General features: G+C 32.6%; 1 protein-coding gene across 1 annotated transcript in view; it reads right to left on the bottom strand.

Annotated features, from left to right (window-relative positions):
* The window catches only part of LOC129790578 (uncharacterized), a 39537-nt gene that overhangs the window by 3927 nt on the left and 20035 nt on the right, over nucleotides 1-15575 (bottom strand). Inside the window, exons 2-3 of the mRNA XM_055828142.1 lie at nucleotides 8665-8940; nucleotides 449-695 (exon numbers count right to left, since the gene is read on the bottom strand). Coding sequence (XP_055684117.1) covers nucleotides 449-695; nucleotides 8665-8940 — 523 coding nt within the window. The remainder of the gene's footprint in view (nucleotides 1-448; nucleotides 696-8664; nucleotides 8941-15575) is intronic.

Below are 15575 nucleotides of genomic sequence, written 5' to 3'. Positions count from 1 at the left end.
TTTTCATGTTCATATGCTATATTGGACTGTTTACATTTTATTTTATGATTCATCATCTGTAATGAAAATTTTGAGGGAATCAAGATTCATGGACTTAATGCTATTTGCTTAATTTAAAAAAAAATCTCTCAAAGAGAGCCGCAAAATGAATAAACTCCTTTTAAGCAGATAAATCAACAAAGTTTTGTTAAAAATTAAAAAAAAATTCTTAATGAAATTTTATTTTTATCCCATTTACATCAAGAAATCTTCTTAAAACTTTCCTGCAAAAAGTGTTAACATAATTTTAGGAGAAACTCTCTGGGCCATTTGAGAGGAAAAAAGTTTGCAAAAACTCATGAAAATAGGATTTCCTTCTCATCGCATTTCGTAATGAATTCCCTACTCCTGTGTAGGTCAAAATCCCGGGGATATTTTTAATTAATTCCAACACACAAAAATTCCTCACCAGTCGAGAGACACATGGTGTGAAATGCCGGACCGGCCACTTTGTAGCTGGACAGATTGTCGATCCTGTCGCTCCACAATGCGAAACATGAGCCACGCTCTGTGAGGGTGAATGTTACGCGGGGGGTATTCCTCGACTTGGCGGATCCTTTGTCATGCAGCAACACCGGGACTCCCGTGTAAATCAGCCGCCACTCATCCTTGCCAACGTTCTCGTACAAATTCGCCAGGGACGAACTCACGAAAATCTGCAAAACAGATAAAATGGGGTTGAGGTGTGGGTGGCTTTGCGCTTCCATCGTATATCGGGGGTGTATCACATGTGGGACTTTGCAAATTGCACGCATTAGTATGTAAATTTCATCTAAAAACATTAAATTAAATATTAACAATTCAATTTCCACGAAATTCCAGACAACCGTGTTAGATACTCCTTCGTATTCTCATGATGGGAATATACGTGGGTGGGGGGATGGATTGGATAAACCCCACGCCCCATATGACTGACGAAGAAAACAATATGTTGATGTTGGGGAGTCTTCAACAAGCATCACGAAGAGGAAAATGTGTGGATGGTGTTCTTTTCAATTGAATGAGGGTGGCATGCAACAATATATTAAGCATAATCTTTAATTCTTGCTAAATTATTTAAATTTTGTGGCTCAGAAGGAGTTTATGCAGAATCTTGTAGAAAAATCAATTTTTATTTTAATGAAAAATATTTTCTTTTTCATTTTTTTTTTTTGCTTCTAAAACTAAACCTTTTCTTGTTAAGAAAAACCACATATTTTAAGAAGAACAATGTCGGATGATTTTTTTTAGAAAGATCCTAAGAGAGCATTGATGCATATGCTTTATGACACAAAAAATAACCAAAATGATTGATGTTTTATGTATTTTTTGATAAATAACCTCACACGATTCACGTAGCTGTGGTTAGATTCTAATATGAAACGCGCCATCTTTATGATTTTTCTACTGAAAGTTTCTTTGTTTTAATCTATGTGCGTGCTGTAAATGCTCGATAAAAGAAGGAAATAAAAGAAACAAAGCTAGAGTTCTAAAAGAAAAGCTTTGTAGCTACACAAAAAAAAACTTTCAGAAAAATCGTATAAAAATTCGACGTTTTATATAGGGTCTACCCAATGATGCATATGCTTTGTGTACTAAAATAAGAGAGGCGTGGTTTGTGTATTTTAGGGGACTATTTTCAGATGATTTTCCCAGCAAATTATAATAAAATATGAAGAACTTTTCTCGAGCTTTTTCGGACTTTTTCTTTTTTTTGTGTAACTTCATAAAAGCCTCAGAAATGAATAAACTCCTTGATGCGATCAAGATGAAATTCAACAGACATATTTGTATCTTTTTTTTCCTTTAGCTTAGCTCTATGGGAAAAGCTGCACAAAATAATCTTTCTTCCGTAACACGACATTTTGTGAGGGAAATTTTTGCAATTCAATCACGAAAATGAATTGGATTTGGCAGAGAAGCGTCGTCGTTCACTCTCCCCCCATCCCTACTTCCTGTGACCCCGTTCGTCAGCATCTTGTACCCCAGAGGCAACATACATCTCCTCGAGACACATAAAGATTGATTGTTTACAGCATCGACCGTGAAAATGTTCATTTTATTGTTTATACCGAGAGCATCGTCCATAAAACACTGCATGTGGTGCGCCTTATCGAGTGCTACGAAATAGACACGATGAAGCTACCCAATGTGACCCCGGCGGTGTGGAAGACCGCGCTATGACCATTCTGCAAAATTAATTAATTAATCTTCGTCTGTGAATGGGGAAATGGAATTATATAAACATTTATCCGCCCATGTCTGGCGATTTATGTTTCCATTTGGGGGTTCCTCTTTTCATGTTCTTTATTTGTGTGGAATGTTTGTGCGAATTTTTTTTAGCGCATTAGTTCGTTTATAATTTCAATGCTGTGGCGTTTCCATGTTTTTACTATCTCAAATTATCTCTTTGTGTGAAGAATTTTCCAACATACAGCCCAATAAATTTTGCTATCATTTTATGGAGTAAAAATAGCTCATTTTTTTCATCGAGAATTTAATTCAATTAATTCCTCAAAAAAGTCTTCTTTTTTTACTGAAAAAAATTCGTTTTTCTGAGAAAATTCAATTTCAATAGGAAAATCAATTGTATCAATATTTTTCCAATACATTGTGTATATAATCTACAAACATGTGGGCGAGGAAATGTTTGCTCATGCAAAATATGCGTCTATATTCCGCAGGTTTTATCACTTCTTATGGAGATAGATACACCATATGTACATACATACATACATACATACATACATATATATGTATTTTATGTGGCTCTTTTGCGAATTTTCCTGTCACCAACATTTTGAGAAAAAGAATTCTCGCGGTTTATTGATTTACGCGCCCACAGAAAATTTCAATTTCTTCCCATATTACTTGTGGTGCTTATTCCAAAGGATCTGCCCCAAATTTCCGTTTTCTGCGACAAATTCTCGGTTGGAAACTTTTTTTTCCTCATCCCACATCATTTATCATCACAACAATCAATGGATAAATAGGTGGTTTTGTAGGGGAAGAGGGGGCTTCGAAGTACCTCTTAAGGATGTGAAATATCGCAGTGAATTAGTGACGCAAACACTTCTTTTTCTTCCCATGAAAATGCTCCAATTTTCCACGGGAAATTCCTTTTGAAGCAATTTCTGAATAAGCAATTCTTATACATCGAGCTCACACAGATGGAATTGAGAAAAGCCACAAGCAATGAAATCTTCTCGCTTTTTCTCTCCGCAAACGGATTTCCCCATCTTTACTTATTGCAACGACAATGGAGTAAGGGATGAGCGCCCATTTATTACATTACATTGTTTACGCGTTCAAAAGAGGGAGCTTTTGTGAATAAATTTTGAATTTTTGAAGTTTCTTTGCGGTCTTTTAGATCAATCTTTCGTGGGATTTAAAGGCTTTTAAAATTTTTGCCTTGAGTGATTGTAAGGAATAGGAAATGAGCTGAATTTATTACATTACATTGTTTACTGTTACCATAGGTAAACTTTTGTGTTTTATTTATATCTTCATCTTTCCTAGAGGTTTTGTAAACCAATTTTTCGTAGTCTTAATACATATCCAACGATTTTAAATTAAACAACATAAAAATTCTATTTATTACATTAGCTACATTGTTTACTAGTAAACAATTGGAAATAAGAGAAGTCATTTGAGATGCTTTCTTCTTGTTGATAGACAAAATTTTGGAAATTAAAAGAAAATATTCCTGGCAAATATTCTTAAATGAAAGAGTTTTTTCTCGGAAATTCATTCAGTGCAACAAACTAACTCAAAACGTATTCAAATGTTCGACATTTTACTCAATATCTATCATTTATTTATGTTTGCTCATAACTTTCACTAACAGGCCCTACGAGAGCATAATGTGAATCATGTAAAATGCAAATTGATCTCCCAAGCAACTCAAAGTAGTCGTAATGTACTACATTCGAAAATAAAGTAGTACATAATGTAATACATAAACTTATACGTAAAGTAGTCGTATAACATTACTTTGGGAATCATCAAGTAGTACATTTTTTGGTCGAAGCTGACAACTTTACGTAATACTTTACGACGTGAAAATTCCTGGATTTAGGCAAAAATTTTTTTGCAACATTTTGCATTTAGTGAAACATTTTTGTACATTTTGTATGCTTTTTTGCCCTTCTCGTTCATATTTATTGCACTCACTCTCTCTCCAAATTACCTGGTGAAGCACATTTTGGGTGCACAAAAATGTTCTCCGTTTCATGTCGTCCCTTCTCTTAGAAATATTCCCTAATATTTTGCCACATATAGAAATAAAAAATTTCATGCGTATATAAGCTAATAATTTTATGCGAGACTATATCCTCGACAGGAAATATGTCATAATATGGCAAATATATTGAGAACAAATAAAAATTTTGACTATTTATTAAAATTTTTAACTAAAAATAAATATTTTTATATCTCAAATTAATTCATATGTTAAGTATTTGCTTTGCGAATGCTTGTACTAGCGCATAATGTGAATTTTATTTATATAAATTTACTCAAATATTTTATAAAAATAGTGAAATTAATTTGGGCGATCAAAAGCAGCCGCATTCACGAATTTAGTCAGTTACATCAGCATAATTTGTACGTTCCATGGGATTTTTACAACAGATGTAAAGAGTGGTGATAAAACCGACGATTTTTCCACCATTTTTATGAATTGCATACCTTATTTTGCAAGAATTCACAAATATTGTCAATAAACAAATATTGCTAACAAGGAATTCTCTAAAAGCTTTCTATAATTATTAGTATAAAAAACGTGTGATCTTATAAGATTTTATAAGAGTTTTTAAAAACAAAAAGAAATTTATAAAATAATATTTTAGATTTTTTATGACATCTTATCTGTTCTTTTACTTAGAAATGGGATAAACTTAAAGATTATCCTGTAAACTTCATGGAAAACAAAAATAGTTATTGAGAAAAGTTTACCTGCGCACTGCAAATTTTATTGCCCTTAACACTTTTTAAGTCTGAGGGTCATAAAGGGTATATTTTTCAGGTACCCATAATTGAATTCCAAGAACTGAAGATATTTAAATATTATTCACTTGAATGCATATAATTTTTAAGAAATGTGAATATTCGTTAAAATAAAATATTAGTTAGATACATATTGTGTTAAAAAGTATAAATATATTCTTATCTTCAGTTGCATACATTTGAATCATAAAGATGAGGTAAGGGAAAAGCTTACGATGTTTGGGACTTGTGAACAATTTGCCGGAATGTTCATCCGGAATGAGGTTATGCAACACAATATTGTAAAAATCTTAAAATATCGTAAAATTCTTTGCGATATTCAATAATAAAATTCGCTGATAATTCACAAAGATGATAAAATTATTAAATAATTTAAAAAGGTTCAAAAAACAATAAAATTTGTCAAAATTCATTACAATATTTACGACTTCTTAAAGACTTCTTTTTGGTAGTCGTTCATTAAAATGTAATTTTAACATGTTTCTAAATAATACAGAAACTAAAATTACAGCTAAAGATGTGTGCTCCATTAAAACAAACCCTTTGAAGATATTTTTACTTTATAAATAATCAGCAATTTCTTCAAATTACAAAAAATTTCAGCTGCGTGATACCGTATTTTACGACTTCTTAAAGACTTATTTTTGGTTGTCGTAGAAATGAGTCGGTTACAAAAAAATATTTTTTAATTTTCAGTTATTTTTTATTAAAGAAGAAAATTCAAAATTGTTTATTCCAATGATAAATGTAGTAAATAAAATTATTATGTAGAATTAGTTTTTCTAATCGAATAATAACCGCGGAAATATTCAATATTTTGTTCAACGCATTATGACTTCTTTAAGACTTATTTTTGGTTGTCGTAGAAATGAGTCGGTTACAAATAAATATTTTTTTAATTTTAAGTGTTTTTTATTAAAGAAGAAAATTCAAAATTGTTTATTCCAATGAGAAATGCAGTAAATAGTATTATCATGTAAAATTAGTTTCTGTAACTAAATAATAACCACAGGAATATTCAATATTTTGTCCAACGCATTATGACTTCTTTAAGACTTCCTTTTCATGGTCATTCTCGTGTTTTTCTTTAATTGCGTTTTATTGTAATTTTAATCAATATTTTGCACTAAAATGTATCCAGGAATTGTTTATAAGTAAATTACAACGATGAAAGCATTTCAAAATGTGATTTATATTAAAAGATGAAGCAAAAATTGGATTTTATGTTCACGACCACTCACGACAACTTTACGGATCCTCATTACAAAATGTTGTCAGAACTACGACAACATTACGACTACTTTTCTTAAAAACTGCTAAGCATTCCGTTTTTGTATATTATTTTTATGTTAAATCGTAGAGTAAAAGGCGACGACCACTTATATTACTCAATTATAAACAGGGATGCAATAATAATTAAAATATTGAGAAAAGAGTTTTGACTAGTCGTGAAAACCCAAAAATACGACGTCTTAAAGTACTACATAAAGTTGTCAAAGCAGTCAGTAGTCGTGGCGTGTTGCTTGGGCTGTCAATAAACTCAATCTAATATTTATTTTAATTTTCTCTTCGCGCCCTCCAATCAATTTGTCTACATACACGCCCAAATGTAGAGAATGAAAGGTAAACAATCCCACACGGAAAAATGGCCCAACCCTGTGCGAAGCAAGATCTCATAACTAAAAACGCGAAGAATGATGCTTTCGCGATAAATGAGGTGTTTTACGTGTTTTGCTCCACAATTCAAATAATATTTCAATTATAATTGAATTAATACTTCATTCCGCAGCCACTTTCATTGATTATATTTTCTTCTTCTCTCACCGCTTTGGCTCATGGAAGTTGCAACGGAGGAGAGAAATATTAATGTGTAATGTGGAATATAATACAAAAAAAAAACACCTTCCATATGACCCAGAAAATGCATCATTGCCACTAAGAGTATAATGCAATTACAAGCCGTGTGTTGTGTGTGAAACACTCTGCTAACTAAATTGTATGTTTTCGCTATCAATGTTCTCTCTGAAAGTGATAACATTTTGTTTACTTAACGCAATTAAATGAGATAAGAGTCAATTACCAGGTATTTTATCGCGGATTTTTGTTTGTGTTCCCCCTCAAAAATAAAATAGAAATGACTAAACTTTACGTTTTCTTTTTAAGGACAGAAAATGAACTTTTAAATGGAGTTGATGGGAATTGATGAGACGAGCTCTTACACAATGACTACTAAAAAAAAGAAATTTGCTTCCTCTCTATAGAATGGGATAAAATATTAGACCATCGATGCTGTGAGAAAAAAAAAGCACCAAGTTCGCAATTTTATAGCCATATCGGAGATTTATGGCGCGAATTTTTTCCCAAAAAGATCGCTTGCATTTCACCGAAAAGGATATTTTCCCGTTGAAAGAAAAAATATGCACGCGGGGGCGTTTGGTTGTGTCACATTTCCCATGAATTTATGGCAAAATCAATAAAAAGAAAAGAATAGTTGGAAGGAATTGTGAAAAAAATATCTCATTCTCTGGCACATTTATTTTCTTAATTTCAACAACAAAATCACACACAATTCGCTGGAAATGTTGAATTAATTTTTTTCTTCATCACCGCGAGGATATGTGTGCGGCTTTCTGAGAGAGCATAAACCGTAAGAAAAATTGCAAACTTCATTGATATTTCACGAACAGTCTCTGCAAATTATTTTTCGCATTGTTGCTAAAACACTATATGAGAGAAAAATCATAGCGCGTATCAAGTGGTTTATAGGTGAGCATTGTCACGAGATTAATGCGCATTTTCTGCAAGAATTTCGAGAATTGTAAAAAAGAAATTAAAGAAAAAAAATGATATATATTTATTAACTTTCGCTTCAAGTTTCATTGGAAAGTACTTTATGGATTTTCTTTAATACACCTAAATGCTATTATTATTAATGAAAATTCATTGAATTAAGCATTGAATAATAGAAATGTTTGCTAATTAATTATTGTTTGGAATTTTTAATTGAATTCTCTTTAATAAGATAATAATACGTGTCTATTTATTCCCTTTAACACATAGAAATTATATACATAGATACTAATTTTAATCTAGAGAACCTCTAAAGTATTAAATGTTAGATGTGTTTAACCCTTGGAGGATTTTACTAGCCATTGTTGCCAATTTAAGAAACCTCGATTCTCCAAGGGTTAAAAATGAGGTTGAATTTCTTAGGAAATATTAGAGAACAAGAACTTTGTTCATTTTTATCTTTCCATGAAAATACTTGAGAAATATCAGATAAATAAGATCTTGAAAAGAGTCAAAAGAATCCTCGTTTGGATCTGCGTATAACCGAAAAGACGCAAAAGGGTTAACACACAAAAACGCTAAAATGCTCAACATTCAAACTTTTTTTTTAAGATTAATCTCCTGCAGGCTTTAGCACTTTAAAAGAAATGTAAAAACCGGGAAAATCTTACGGGAGCTTATCACGGATGCATTATTTTTCTTAAAGGATAAAGCTCACGTAAAGTTTTTCCCGCTTTTTCCCTGCAAAAAGCCTTCGGGAGTTTATCACGAGAGTTTTTCACTCTTAGAGAATACAGCCCCTGGGCGCGAAAGAGCTCAAAAAAATCTTTTAAAGTAAATTCAACTCACTTCTGTTCCTAATCCACTGAAGAAGCTCTCAACTTGTGCCTTCTCACTATCTCCCAGAATACCACTGTTGTCTGACCCAATGGAATCATCATTGTTGGAGTCGGCATGTATGAAGAGCCCATTGACGCGCCTCAGTGCTAAATTTGTTTGATTTTCCCCGGAAACGGGATCAATACTCCAATCCTGAGCAGCTTCGCAGATCTCTGAGCCCTCGGAGGAGTCACTGGGTGGGGCACTGTCGCCAACAGAGCCCAAACGACGTCGGACATGTGCCATCTGCAATGCGAGGGAGAAATTCAACATGATTAATTCAGCTTTAGTAGCGGCTGGAAAGTTTTGCGGGGGCCAAATTGGGGGCACTTCTGGGCAATGTGGGAAAATTGAATTAGGTTACAATCTATTAATTCAATTTGCATCCAACGAGTATAGGCGCAATATATGTATATGAGCATAAGTAACACAGAGCGTGTTATCTCTTGTGTGAGCAACACACCACACCTTTATTTGATTAAATACTCCACAGAATGCCCAAATGGAACTTACTTAATATATATATCAAAGGCATTCATTCATTTCTCAAGAGGGAAATGACTGTATGAGGGGGCCTTGGCTCATTTCCCTCCCAGTATTTATTCTCTCTTTGCTCTCTTGGGCATTAACACACACACATTGAATGAGCTTTCGGACAAATTGAACAATGACTTGGATTTTGGGGGTTGAATTTCTGCATATATACGCAAGAATAGCGAAGGATCGATATCGGTCCATTCTGGGAATTGAAACACTTTGACTTAATTGGAGTTATTTGCACTCTGGCTCTCCCCAACCCCCCCCCCCTTTTGCCTGCTAGTGTGATGATTTATATATTAAAGGATTGGTTTTAGGGTTTTCCGGTTACAACAAATACACACAGCTGTGTCTGTGGCAGAGAATGCAAATTTCCACGCATGAAAAGCATATTGAAAAGTCCAATTCTACATACATATAACGGAGAGACAATGAAAAGGCAACATAAGTGGGGATTTTCCGGCAAATTTGGCAAAGCTATTGTTTGGACATGACCTTTCTACTCCTTTTACATTTCAAATCAATTCATTGGAATTTTCACAGCCCAAAATTTTCCTTCAAATTCAAGGCGGGAAAATGAAAATCCCTCAATGGGCAATTCATGCTTCTTCGTTTTCCCATCATCATCACCCTCACGTTTTGTCATTCCTAAACCACTTCCTCATCGTCAAATTATCACACACTGACCAATGGGAGAGAGGGAAAGGATGGAAATGGAATTGGTTGACCTCAAATTGATTTTCCTTTCCGCCCATCCCCGTTCCGGATAGAATTTTCCGGTGAATTTTCCAAGGTACACACAAGCAAGATTGAGCTAAAAAGCCAAATTTAGTGCACAAAATAACGAACAATCGAGCTTATAAATTAATCTTGCAATTAATCCAAAATCAGTTACCACAATCTTCATTAAGGCGCATTCGTTATTCATTCCCAGTCGGCACAAAAGGTCATTATAAAGTCTAATGTGCCGAAAATGATCGTTAGAATAACGTTGATTATTCGACAAAAATAAGTCATTTTACGTGATAATGGGGAATAAAAAAGACCCACGTTGAAAGTCAGTACACCGTCAGAATAACGTTGTTGGAAGAAATTTCTGACCTTTTTCTTACGTTCTACTGACCTTTAAAATTTGAGACCAAAAGGGGAAATTTTTGACATGGCATCTCAAAAAAAATTTCCCAAACATATTTCTCTCTCTAGCATACATGGTAGCATAGGATAATGGTGTCTTCTCCATTTCCCTACCAATATACCATATTTATTAATATGGTATATTTTACAAGGAATATTTATAATTTTTTTTCGAAATTTCCTATATCTCAAATTTATATGCCGAAATACTTTACCGTCGCAAATAAGTCAAAAAGAACCTAAAATGGACCTTTCATTAAAAATTAATTATTTTTTATAAAAATTTTTGAAATATTTCTGATGATAGAAAAAAGATTTTGTCTTTACTACTCATATAAAATGTCTTAGACATCCTTCCTATTGCTTAAAATGCTGACCCGGCTTGATTCAAAAGCAATTAAATATCCTGAATTTCGCGATAAAAATTATTGATACTCCCGGACACTTAAATCTACGCCATATCTCGTAGCTTAAAAATTTTTGTCACATATATTGTATTTGGCCGAAACGTTAAAATGAACAGATAAATGATATATAATGTAGAGGAAAAAGAGTTTTTTTTTTAATAAATTTTATTATGTATATTTTTAAATAGATATCATATATTTGTATATCAAAAAGCAAAGTGTGCATCAGTAAATTATTTTATGTAAAACGAAAACATATTAAATGCGATCAAATTAAATATTACTTAATCTTCAAGGAAACCAAGTTTTTACCTGAACCCATTTTCTCAGAAATATTTCTTTAAAAGTGTGTACCCAAAATGAAAACAGCCTAATACATTTTGTCTTATACGGATTATGACCTGCAAGCCTGCAATAAACATTTAAGAGATAAGGAGAGCAACCCTTGTAAACTGCAAAACAAGGGCAATTAAATTGCCTACCTGGGAATAATTTTGGGTTTTTAAGGACCTTAAATATTTATTTTGAAAAGAAAATGTGAGATTTGGCAATTAAAGTTTATGCAATACATTATATGTACGTTAATGTATTTTTTCTCTTATTCTAGAAAAAAAAACTTGAAATAAATTGTAGGAAAATATTGCAAGAATTTGATAAAAATCATTTCTATCAAATGATTTTATGGGTCTAATAGAAAAAAATATTTTTGTGATCTTTTTTATTGAAAAGAAAACAGATTAATTATTCTTAATTTTGTGCTCGCGACAGGTTTACATCTGAATCTTAAGAAATTCTATGCGGATTTCCTTACGTTCGGATGTCCCTTTTTGAACGCTTGTTTCCTCTTAGGGAATTTCTGAAATGGTCTTCCAAGGCACCTACGTACAATCTTGGTCACCCGCATAAGCATTCTTCCCTATTGTTATATGACATGCGCGAAATACTAAAATAGCGGCAATAAATGACGAATTTCTCAATGAACAAGCCTTGGCGCACCCTCATTATGATCTCCTTTAACGATTTCATTGATCATTTTGCTCATTTTTATTGATTTATTCGAGAAAATCGTGAAAAACCTAAACCAAAACAAACGCCTGTCAAAGGTCAAAAGAAGAGTGCAGAAATACAAAAAAGAAATATCCCACGCAGTCTTTCTCTTTCTGTCTCTCCCTCAACACCAAAGGTTGGTGGAGGGTAAGTATACTTACGGTATTCTGACGTTGAGATTTCGGCAGGAATTTTGGCCAAAGTTGATGGAGGGTCAGAAATTTTGTGCTTTCTTACGGTATACTGACGTTGTTAAGGAAGAAATTGAAAGTATATTTTTATATAATAAATGAGATTCTTCTGGTCAAAAAAGCTTCTAAAACGAATTGCTCTCTTTCAAACAATCATTTTAATGCATTTATATGCCATTTTAATTAGTTTTTGATGATAGAAAAAATGATTGATTTTTCATCTCACTGACCTTTAATGACTTACTTCTGACGATATTCCAACGTTTACACAAAAAATTGAATTTTAGCGAAAAAATTGAAGTAAATAAAGCAAAAACGTCTTTTAATAGCTTTTTGATCATCTACAAATAGAATTGTAATGTTTTAATGACTAAAACTTTGATTTCTGAAAAATAACTAAAAATGCCTCAATTTTTACTGACTTTACTTACCAAATAATAACGTTATTCTGACGTTAGAATTTAGTAAGCTAATGACGAAATTCTGACCATTTTTTACGATAATCTAACGTTATTATAACGTTAATAAATAGTAAGTAAAGTCAAAGTTATTATGTGTTAGCTGGGTTGGATAGTGTTTCCAAAATTCCCCAATTCTCACAGGTGATTGACACAATTTCATCGGGAGTTAACTCCACATGCCCATTCATGCGGAACTTCCACACCGAAATATGTTCCCTTGTGGATTCTAATGCGAAAGTACAGAATATATGGGTTTTGTGCCATAAGTAACGTGGCTATGGTGATGCTCACTCAAGTAGAGACAATGCGATTTGAAGGCAAGTTTGATCAAATTTTCCACATGATAAAATCCCTCAAACTATGAACGATAGAGAATTCATCCCCATATTGGCTTTGAACTCCTCCATATCATCCACCCATAAATTCCACACACATACACCACCTTATCATTTCATTCAGCCCGGCATAAGTGGATCAAAAACTCGAGATTTTATCTTTCCTTTCTCTCTCTTCATTTTTTTTTCAAGAGCTGTTTTTCCTATCAACCTCTTTTGAAATACCCACCTATCTATATATAGGTACCTCAATCGTCCTTTCGGGTCCACTCCTCTTCAAGTGTCCTGAACAAACATTGCATTATGTGGAGGATATTTGAAATTTGCGTCAAGTGGACAAAAAAGTAGGTGTAGGTATGGAATATTTTATGCCTAAAAATATCTCCGTGAGGAAGAATTATTTCAATGATTTTGTGGAAAAGCGAGAAAAACGTTTTTCACGTTTTGCAGCAGTGCTGTGAATAAATTGATTTTGATGGAAAATCTTACTAAATATAATTTTCAAATTTTAAAAGACCTGAAGAAGATCTTTTCTGGGTCGAAATGTCACCGTTTATTTATTTAAAATATTTAAAATTCGATTCAGTCAAAAATATTTTTTAGGGGGGAGGTGTTTGGTTGTTTAAACATTTTTTTTTGAATGTCAAAAATTAGTTAAAACAGAAACGTCAGGCAGTAGAAGAGAAAAGTTAAATGATAGAAAAATAACGTCAAACGTTAGAAAAGAATGTTATAGCAGAAATGATAAATGTTAAAAAAAATTATGAAAAAAAAGGAAGAAATTTGAAAAGTTGGAAGAGAATCGTTTAAAACGTAAAAATTGTCAAATTTTGTAAAATAAATGTCAAACAATATAAAAGAATCTTAAATATTAGAAGAGAAATGTCAAATCTTATAAAAGAAGCTCTAGAAAAGATACCAAACGTCAAAAATGACATCGAGAGACTTCTGAAATAATATTTTTTCGTCTATAAAAAAATTGAAGAAAGCCGAAAATCTTACAATTGTCAAATTTTAAAGAACATAAAAAAGGTTCTTTGTTTTAACAGAATCGACCCCAAAATTTAATTCCTCACCTTTCCCGCCAAAATGTAATTATTCAAAAAATCAAACGTCTTCATCACATTGTGTCAAAAGGAAAGAAAAACTAATGTCAGTGGCACACCTTAAGCCTTACAATTAACTTTTTAAATCACCTTACTTGCCCCCACAAAATAACAATTCATATGATGAAAAAAAAATCTCCATGAGAGCAAAAGGCAAGCAAATGAAAAAAACTGCCTATAGCTTAAAAAAATACATTATTATACATTTTGGACAATACATGATGAATCATGAGAGATTTTAAGATGTTTATTTTCAAGATCAACAGGAAATTCATCGCTAAAAATATAACTTCCACCATTATTCTGACTCACGATTCTTTTTCTTTGCTTCTCAAGTTATTCTTGAATGTCACAGGTATTTGAATAAAATAAATCATTCATTGCTTTTCTGAAATTACTTTTTAAGATCTTTACGATGGTGATAAAAGGTTCAATTGTCGCACATGGAGGGGGCAGTGACCGCATATTGTATGAGATACACACAAAAACACTGGAAGTAATTAACCCCTCGATGGGCATTTTTTTTATTTGCAGGAGGATTATCATACCCCGGATATTGCAGGGAGTATAAAATATTCAATAATTTTCACAGCAAAATGGTATTTTAATTTGCTTCATAAAATTATCAAGCGTGGGAATTTGAAGAATCCACCATATGTAATCGCTATATACATACATATCAATTGGATTGTGGCCAAAAAATTATTTTTCCCTTTCAATTTGATCCTTCGATGAAAATTCCGGGAGTTTTGCAATGAAATTTTCCTCAATCTGGGTAAAGGTGTGTTCATGAATAATGTAAAATGATGGATGAATCAGCCGCGCGCTATGTGTGTGAAGGAAAAACACAGAGGAATGGAAATTCTCTCTCATCTGGCTCGCAGCATCTGTTTGACCAGATCTGCAAATACATTGTGTGTGCATGGAGTCTTACGTAAAAGGCACATTCGGATGGGAACCTTGACTTTGAGACTTGTGTGCCAATTTTTTCTTCTCTCTCTCTCGCCTCTCCTTCTGCTTAATTTCCACTTGAATTGTTCATTTAGTTCAACATGTTTGTTGATTTTTCTCTCTTAAAAGTTTCCTTGAATAATGTTTTTTTTTTAATAAAAAACATTCATTTATGTCGTTTGAGAAAAACCATGACGGAAAGTCATTGAGTTTCTCTGCTATGTATGCCTATTTTTCCATAATCTCCTCGCACGTCAATCGGCACAATATTTCAATGGAAAATATTTCATTTCGGTTTTTTTTTTGGTAATTTTTTCCCACATATTGATATGATTTTTTTGCTTGTGAAAAATTGTTTTCAATTTACTCGTGTAAAACATCCGAGATAATTGCAAATGAAACTCAATGCAGTGTTTGAAATTTCGGGGTATGGATTTATTTTTGGATTTATGTGTGGATTAATAAGTAGAGAAGATGTGGGAATTGTTTGTAAATTTTGCAATAAAACTGGGATTTATTAAATGGTCATTTTTCCCCCGTTTTATCTCAAATCTCAAATCAAGGTGTTCCAAACACGTTAAATTTGAGAGAAAAAAAACTAAAAATAAATTCCATTATTGTGGTTTTTCAATTATTTTGGATGGAATTCTTCTTCTCGTGATGTTGGCAGCAAAAATATCAAAATCTCTTTAAAAATTCTCTTAAAATTATT

Source organism: Lutzomyia longipalpis, chromosome 2 (genome assembly GCF_024334085.1).
Source record: "Lutzomyia longipalpis isolate SR_M1_2022 chromosome 2, ASM2433408v1".
NCBI classification, from domain to species: Eukaryota; Metazoa; Arthropoda; class Insecta; order Diptera; family Psychodidae; genus Lutzomyia; species Lutzomyia longipalpis.
Note: the sequence above shows the minus strand (reverse complement) of the source record. Positions and strands in the feature narration are given on the sequence as shown.